The sequence below is a fragment of the Scomber japonicus genome, chromosome 24 (genome assembly GCF_027409825.1).
Source record: "Scomber japonicus isolate fScoJap1 chromosome 24, fScoJap1.pri, whole genome shotgun sequence".
In the NCBI taxonomy this organism is placed as follows: domain Eukaryota; kingdom Metazoa; phylum Chordata; class Actinopteri; order Scombriformes; family Scombridae; genus Scomber; species Scomber japonicus.
Window position 1 is genome coordinate 1,151,745 of NC_070601.1, and position 8,639 is coordinate 1,160,383.

The following is an 8,639-nucleotide window of genomic DNA, read 5'->3' on the forward strand; positions in this document are numbered from 1 at the left end:
TTTATTGCAGTACTCGTAGTAGTACTTGTAGTACTTATTGCAGTACTGTGTGTACAGGTGTGATCCTGCAGCGCGTCCAATCAGCTGATGACTTGGCTCCTCCCAAACTGATGAGGTCAGACCTGCCGTCAGACGATGACGTCGAGGTCGTCACCGAGTGGTTGGCTCCTCCCGTCCTCGAGGGGCGGAGCGACCTGGAGGCCCCGCCCCCCAAGACCCCGCCCACTTCCCCCCCGCTGCACGTCCCCGTCATCCAGAGACCCGCCGACGCCGCGTCCACCCAGCAGGACAGAGACAAGGTGAGGACAGAGGAGGTGAGGACAGAGGAGGTGAGGAAGGAGACAAGGTGAGGATAGACGAGGTGAGGACAGAGGAGGTGAGGACAGAGGAGGTGAGGACAGAGGAGGTGAGGACAGAGACGAGGTGAGGAAGGAGACAAGGTGAGGAAGGAGACAAGGTGAGGAAAGAGACGAGGTGAGGAAGGAGACGAGGTGAGGAAAGAGACAAGGTGAGGAAGGAGACAAGGTGAGGAAAGAGACGAGGTGAGGAAGGAGACGAGGTGAGGACAGAGGAGGTGAGGAAGGAGACGAGGTGAGGACAGAGGAGGTGAGGAAGGAGACGAGGTGAGGACAGAGGAGGTGAGGACAGAGGAAGTGAGGACAGAGGAGGTGAGGACAGAGACGAGGTGAGGAAGGAGACAAGGTGAGGAAGGAGACAAGGTGAGGAAAGAGACGAGGTGAGGAAGGAGACGAGGTGAGGACAGAGGAGGTGAGGACAGAGGAGGTGAGGACAGAGGAGGTCAGGAAGGAGACGAGGTGAGGAGAGAGACGAGGTGAGGACAGAGGAGGTGAGGAAGGAGACGAGGTGAGGACAGAGGAGGTGAGGAAGGAGACGAGGTGAGGACAGAGGAGGTGAGGAAGGAGACAAGGTGAGGACAGAGGAGGTAAGGAAGGAGACAGACACTGATGATGTTTGTGTCTTCAGTCTCAGGCGGCATCTCCGTCAGGTGACCAGCGGCCTCGCCCTCAGGAGACGGTTACCATGACGACGGGCTCCAGGCTGGTTACCATGACGACGGGCTCCAGGCTGGAGACCCTGAGGAAGAGGAAGATGAAGATGGAGGACGTTTACCTGCTGGACGCCAGCAAGGAAGGAAACGTCAGCCGCTTCTTCAACGTAAGACCCTAACCCTCCTCTCTGACCTCTGACCCTAACCTTCCTCTCTGACCTTTGACCCTAACCCTCCTCTCTGACCCTAACCCTCCTCTCTGACCTCTGACCCTAACCCTCCTCTCTGACCTCTGACCCTCCTCTCTGACCTCTGACCCTCCTCTCTGACCTCTGACCCTAACCCTCCTCTCTGACCTTTGACCCTAACCCTCCTCTCTGACCCTAACCCTCCTCTCTGACCTCTGACCTCTGACCCTAACCCTCCTCTCTGACCTCTGACCCTTGACCCTAACCCTCCTCTCTGACCTTTGACCCTAACCCTCCTCTCTGACCTTTGACCCTAACCCTCCTCTCTGACCTTTGACCCTCCTCTCTGACCTTTGACCCTAACCCTCCTCTCTGACCTCTGACCCTAACCCTCCTCTCTGACCTCTGACCCTAACCCTCCTCTCTGACCTTTGACCCTAACCCTCCTCTCTGACCTCTGACCCTAACCCTCCTCTCTGACCTCTGACCCTAACCCTCCTCTCTGACCTTTGACCCTCCTCTCTGACCTTTGACCCTAACCCTCCTCTCTGACCTCTGACCCTAACCCTCCTCTCTGACCTTTGACCCTCCTCTCTGACCTTTGACCCTAACCCTCCTCTCTGACCTCTGACCCTAACCCTCCTCTCTGACCTCTGACCCTAACCCTCCTCTCTGACCTCTGACCCTAACCCTCCTCTCTGACCTCTGACCCTAACCCTCCTCTCTGACCTTTGACCCTCCTCTCTGACCTTTGACCCTAACCCTCCTCTCTGACCTTTGACCCTAACCCTCCTCTCTGACCTCTGACCCTAACCCTCCTCTCTGACCTTTGACCCTAACCCTCCTCTCTGACCTTTGACCCTAACCCTCCTCTCTGACCTTTGACCCTCCTCTCTGACCTTTGACCCTAACCCTCCTCTCTGACCTCTGACCCTAACCCTCCTCTCTGACCCTCCTCTCTGACCTCTGACCTTTGACCTGCAGCACAGTTGTGATCCAAACCTGTTCGTACAAAACGTTTTCACCGACTCCCACGACCCGAGCTTCCCTCTCATCGCCTTCTTCACCAGCAGGTAAGACTCTCAGTAGTACTACTATAAATACTACGATAAGTACTACTATAAGTACTACTATAAGTACTACTATAAGTACTACTATAAATACTACGATAAGTACTACTATAAGTACTACGATAAGTACTACGATAAATACTACGATAAGTACTACTATAAGTACTACGATAAGTACTACTATAAATACTACGATAAGTACTACGATAAGTACTACTATAAGTACTACTATTAATACTACTAGTAATACTACGAAAAGTACTACTAGTACTACTAGTAGTACTAGTAGTACTAGTAGTACTAGTAGTACTACGATAAGTACTACTAGTACTACTAGTACTACTAGTAATACTACTATAAATACTACTAGTACTACTAGTAATACTACTAGTAATACTACGATAAGTACTACTATTAATACTAGTACTACTAGTAATACTACTATTAGTACTACTATCAGTACTATTAATACTACGAAAAGTACTACGAAAAGTACTAATACAAGTGAAGCAGCTGCTGTTAGTGGATGTTAATCTGTGTGTGTGTGTGTGTGTGTGTGTGTGTGTGTGTGTGTGTGTGTGTGTGTGTGTGTGTGTGTGTGTGTGTGTGTGTGTGTGTGTGTGTATGTGTGTGTTACACTGTGTGTGTGTTACTGTGTGTGTGTGTGTGTTACTCTGTGTGTGTGTGTGTGTGTGTGTGTGTGTGTGTGTTACACTGTGTGTGTGTGTGTGTTACTCTGTGTGTGTGTGTGTGTGTGTGTGTGTGTGTTACTCTGTGTGTGTGTGTGTGTGTGTGTGTGTGTGTGTGTGTGTGTGTGTGTGTGTGTGTGTGTGTGTGTGTGTGTGTGTGTGTGTGTGTGTGTGTGTATGTGTGTGTTACACTGTGTGTGTGTTACTGTGTGTGTGTGTGTTACTCTGTGTGTGTGTGTGTGTGTGTGTGTGTGTGTTACTGTGTGTGTTACTGTGTGTGTGTGTGTGTGTGTTACAGGGTGGTGAAGGCTGGCACTGAGCTCACCTGGGATTACTCCTCACACCCTCAGAGTGTGTCGTCACACAGACAGGAAGTGAGGTGTGTGTGCGGCGGTGACGAGTGTCGGGGTCAGTTCAGCGTGGAGGAGAAGGTGTGTGATGTGTGTGTGTGTGGAGGAGGAGGAGAAGGAGGAGGAGGAGAAGGTGTGTGTGTGTGATGTGTGTGTGTGTTGTGTGTGTGTGTGTGTGTGTGTGTGTGTGTGTGTGTGTGTGTGTGTGTGTGTGTGTGTGATGAGGTCAAAGGTCAAGCTGCCATCAAAGCTGAATGTAAAGGTTTTCTACTTTGTTGTAATAAAACGGTTTTAAAACTCACCTGCTGCTCAATGTGTCAATCATTACACACACACACACACACACACACACACACACACACACACACACACACACACACACACACACACACACAGTAACACACACACACACACACACACAAACACACACACACACACACACACACACACACACACACACACACACACACACACACACACACACACACACACACACACACCTTCTCCTCCACACACACACACACACACACACACACACAGTAACACACACACACACACACATACACACACATACACACACACACACACACACACACACACACACACACACACACACACACCAATAAATAATTCCAATATTGGGGAGCAAACAAATTCCCATTTCAATATGTCGGCAGATAAATGTTATTAAATGTTCAGAATATAAAATAATATACCACATACCACACTGTGATGTTAATTATAATTAAGAAATATATAAAATATACATAAAATGCTGCTTATATAACTTTAAACATAAATAAATATCAGCACTTATCAGACAGTATATCCAATACCAATACCGAGGTAAATATTGACCTATTTCCCATTAACTGATTTTTATGTAAAAATGAATTAATGTAGAAAAATTACAAAATTAAAACTATTTTCCTGTTGTAACCTTTACTACTTTTATTTTGAAAATCAGTAAATAAAGAACTTCCGTTATGCTTTTATTGTGAAACTCCAGACCGGATGTTTTTGTTCTGTTTATAAGCGTGCTCCGGCTCTTCTCACCGACTCTCCTCTACACTCCGAAGCCGACCATGAGCGCTGCTGTGCGGGCTGCGTGTGTGCTCCTCCTCGGCCTCCTCTGGGCCTCCTGCTCCTCCTCGCGCAGGGTTCACATCCCGCCGCACGAGGAGGTGGCCCGGATGGCCCGGTTCATCGCCCACCAGTGTGACTGGGCCTCCATGGCGACCATCTCCACCCACGAGCCGCTGGTCGGGAAACCTTTCTCCAACCTTTTCTCCGTCAGTGACGGACCGCCGGGAGGAAGCACCGGAGTCCCGTACCTGTACCTGACCCGCATGGAGATCTCCGTGCAGGACCTGCAGGTACCGATACTAGTACTAATAGTACTAATACTACTAGTACAGAGTACTACTACTAATACTGTAGTATTATAGTGGTAGTTGTACACAGACTGCAGGTACCAATACTAATACTACTAGTACTAGTACACAGAGGAGTACGAGTATTACAGTAGTATTAGTACACAGACTGCAGTACTGTAGTATTATAGTAGTAAAAGTACACAGACTGCAGTACTAGTAGTATTATAGTAGTAAATACATAATATTTATACACAGGAGGAATTATGAAAGATCTCACTTCATACTGTGCTGTAATGTATTATATATAATATATATATATTATGTATATTTCATAACTTATGTAACATCTTATTTATATAACATTATGATACTTTGACTTTGACTGCTTCCTATAAAACTATAATATATGTATTTATGATATGACTCAGGTTCATATTGGACATGAAGAAGCTTCATTAGAGACATTTAGCTGCTTTACTGTAGTTTCTCAGTTTTTCTGCACAGTCATGAAAGCAGAGTCTCAACATGATGCAGCAGTTTTTCTGCAGAGGCGGTTTGGGGAGGAGCAGTCATGTGGTCATGTGATCATGTGACAGAGTGGTCATGTGATCATGTGGTCATGTGACAGGGTGATCATGTGACAGAGTGGTCATGTGATCATGTGATGATGAAGTGATGAACCTGCAGAAACTTGCTGTACATTAAAGTTTACAGGCTGGAAATGAGAGCAGAGATAAGAAGAAGAACCTCAGTCAGCTGTTAAAGGTTTAAAGGTTTAAAAGTTTAAAGTTCAGAGGAACAAACTTTACATTAGTGGTTTAAACATGTGATTTAATGCGTTTCCATGGCGACGACACCTGCAGCTGAACATCTGGAACCGTAGAAACAGAAGTGATGAAACGAGTTCACAGGAAGTTAAAGAGAAAGAGTTTAAAACAGGTGTGTGTGTGTGTGTGTGTGTAACAGCTGTGTGTGTAACAGGTGTGTGTGTGTGTGTGTGTGTGTGTGTGTGTGTGTGTGTGTGTGTGTGTGTGTGTGTGTGTGTGTGTGTGTGTGTAACAGGTGTGTGTAACAGGTGTGTGTGTGTCCTCAGGTGTGTGTGTAACAGGTGTGTGTGTGTGTGTGTCCTCAGGTGTGTGTATAACAGGTGTGTGTGTGTATAACAGGTGTGTGTGTGTGTAACAGGTGTGTGTGTGTGTGTGTCCTCAGGTGAACCCGGCAGCGTCTCTCTCCATGTCTCTGGCTCAGACTCAGTACTGCAAACAGGAAGGATTCGATCCTCAGAGTCCTTTATGTGCTCACATCATCCTGTCTGGATCTGTGCTGGAGGTACACACACACACACACACACACACACACACACACACATCATCCTGTCTGGATCTGTGCTGGAGGTACACACACACACACACACACACACACACACACACACACACACACACACACACACACACACACACACACACACACATCATCCTGTCTGGATCTGTGCTGGAGGTACACACAAACACACACACACACACACACACACACACACCCTCCCAGCTGTGTGTCCAGGTGCTAACGTCACATGACCTCTCTCCTCTCAGCTGGCCAATGGGACGGAAGCAGAGTTTGCTAAGAAGTCTTTGTTCAGTCGTCATCCAGAGATGATCGACTGGCCGTCCGACCACGACTGGTTCTTCGCCAAGTTCAACATCACACAGGTACTACTACTACTAGTACTACTATAGTACTACTACTACTATAAATACTACTACTACTACTACTACTACTACTATCAGTACTACAATAACACAAGTTCAACATCACACAGGTACTATTAGTACTACTACTGATAGTACTACACAAGTTCATCACACAGGTACTACTACTAGTACTACTAATACTACTATAAATACTACTACAGTACTACTACAGTAATACTACTACTACAGTACTACAGTAATACTACTACTATAGTACTACTAATACTACTATAAATACTATAATAATACTACTACAGTACTATAATAACACAAGTTCAACATCACACAGGTACTATTAGTACTACTACTATTAATACTACTACTACTACTACTATTACTATAATACTACTATAGTAGTACTATAGTACTACAGTAATACTAATACTACTATAGTACTACAGTAATACTAATACTACTACAGTACTACTACTACTACTACTACTACTACTACTAGTACTAATACTACTACTATAATACTACTATTAATACTGTAGTACTACTATAATACTACTATAGTACTACTATAAATACTACTAATACTACTACAGTAGTCTTAATGTTTGACTCTGCTGGTGTTTCAGGTGCTGGTGTTGGATTATTTCGGCGGAGTGAAGGCGGTGACTCCAGAGCAGTACTTCAACGCCTCTCCAAACAGGAAGTACCACTGATGGTGAGGGCTGCTGGGAGATGTAGTTCTTCTTCTGTTTGTGGTTCTTCTTCAGTTTGTAGTTCTTCTTCTTCTTTTTGTAGTTCTTCTTCTTTTTGTAGTTCTTCTTCTGTTTGTCGTTCTTCTTCTTCTTCTGTTTGTAGTTCTTCTTCTGTTTGTAGTTCTTCTGTCTGTTTGTAGTTCTTCTTCAGTTTGTAGTTCTTCCTCAGTTTGTAGTTCTTCTTCTGTTTGTAGTTCTTCTTCTTCAGTTTGTAGTTCTTCCTCAGTTTGTAGTTCTTCTTCTGTTTGTAGTTCTTCAGTTTGTAGTTCTTCAGTTTGTAGTTCTTCTTCAGTTTGTAGTTCTTCTTCTTCAGTTTGTAGTTCTTCAGTTTGTAGTTCTTCTTCTTCAGTTTGTAGTTCTTCAGTTTGTAGTTCTTCTTCTTCAGTTTGTAGTTCTTCAGTTTGTAGTTCTTCTTCTTCAGTTTGTAGTTCTTCTTCAGTTTGTAGTTCTTCTTCTTCTGTTTGTAGTTCTTCTTCTTCAGTTTGTAGTTCTTCTTCTTCTGTTTGTAGTTATTCAGTTTGTAGTTCTTCTTCTTCAGTTTGTAGTTCTTCTTCTGTTTGTAGTTCTTCTTCAGTTTGTAGTTCTTCAGTTTGTAGTTCTTCTTCTGTTTGTAGTTCTTCTTCTTCTGTTTGTAGTTCTTCTTCAGTTTGTAGTTCTTCTTCAGTTTGTAGTTCTTCTTCTTCAGTTTGTAGTTCTTCTTCTTCAGTTTGTAGTTCTTCAGTTTGTAGTTCTTCAGTTTGTAGTTCTTCTTCAGTTTGTAGTTCTTCAGTTTGTTGTTCTTCTTCTTCTTCTTCTTCTTCTTCTTTATTAACGCGGTTCTGTTGATGTTTCTGTTCAGGACGATGACGACGAGCTCGGGGATTGAACCGGCGAGCTGGAGGAAACCATGACGACGTCCTGGACTATAAACCAGCTGCTCACCAGTAACACAAATCTAATAATATGAATAATAATGATGGAAAACTGACAGTCTGGATTTTAGGAGATTCAGATTTAAAACTCTAATTTGGAAAGTTTGGGACATTTAATTTAATTTAATTTAATTTAATTTCAGTTCAGGATGAAGACAAATATTTACAACCATGAACAAAAATAAGAACTGAACATAAAAGAAAGAAAATTGACTTTTAACCTTCCTGTCGTCAAATTGACCCCGTCTATTTTGACTGTTCCTTCCTTCCTTCCTTCCTTGCTTCTTTCCTTCCTCCATCCCCCTTTCTTCCTTCCTACTGTTCTTCCTCCCTCCTTCTCTCTCTCTTTCTTTCCTTTCTCACTCTTTCCTCTTGTCCTTCCTTCCTCCATCCCTCCTTCCTCCCTTCCTTCTTTCCTCATTTCTTCCTCTTTTCCTTCCTCCCTTCCTTCTTTCCTTTCCTCCCTCCTTTCCTTTCCTTCCTCCCATCCTTTCTCCCTCCTTTCCTCCTTTCTTCCTCCTTTCCTTCCTCCCTTCCTTCTTTCCTCCTCCCTTCCTTCCTCCCTTCCTTCTTTCCTTTCCTCCCTCCTTT

General features: G+C 44.6%; 2 protein-coding genes across 2 annotated transcripts in view; both read left to right on the top strand.

The window, feature by feature from the left end:
• Nucleotides 1-4,341, top strand: part of setdb2 (SET domain bifurcated histone lysine methyltransferase 2) — a 9,618-nt gene extending 5,277 nt beyond the window's left edge. Inside the window, exons 8-12 of the mRNA XM_053314810.1 lie at nucleotides 58-299; nucleotides 985-1,176; nucleotides 2,182-2,270; nucleotides 3,255-3,427; nucleotides 4,316-4,341. Of these exons, the coding sequence (XP_053170785.1) occupies nucleotides 58-299; nucleotides 985-1,176; nucleotides 2,182-2,270; nucleotides 3,255-3,427; nucleotides 4,316-4,341 (722 nt within the window). The remainder of the gene's footprint in view (nucleotides 1-57; nucleotides 300-984; nucleotides 1,177-2,181; nucleotides 2,271-3,254; nucleotides 3,428-4,315) is intronic.
• Nucleotides 4,342-4,365: 24 nt separating this feature from the next.
• creg1 (cellular repressor of E1A-stimulated genes 1) lies at nucleotides 4,366-8,151 on the top strand. Its single transcript, XM_053314549.1, has 5 exons — nucleotides 4,366-4,682; nucleotides 5,892-6,011; nucleotides 6,272-6,388; nucleotides 7,012-7,100; nucleotides 7,976-8,151. The coding sequence occupies exons 1-4, from the start codon at nucleotides 4,392-4,394 to the stop codon at nucleotides 7,096-7,098; spliced, it is 615 nt and encodes a 204-aa protein (XP_053170524.1). The 5' UTR covers nucleotides 4,366-4,391; the 3' UTR covers nucleotides 7,099-7,100; nucleotides 7,976-8,151.
• The last annotated feature ends 488 nt before the right edge of the window (nucleotides 8,152-8,639 follow it).

Bases quoted from the DNA above. Each gene is read 5' to 3' on its own strand.
- creg1 (XM_053314549.1), top strand. From the start codon at position 4,392: ATGAGCGCTGCTGTGCGGGCTGCGTGTGTGCTCCTCCTCGGCCTCCTC. The intron at 4,683-5,891 runs GTACCGATACTA...GTGTGTCCTCAG, and splicing joins TCTCCGTGCAGGACCTGCAG to GTGAACCCGGCAGCGTCTCT. The intron at 6,389-7,011 runs GTACTACTACTA...CTGGTGTTTCAG, and splicing joins CCAAGTTCAACATCACACAG to GTGCTGGTGTTGGATTATTT.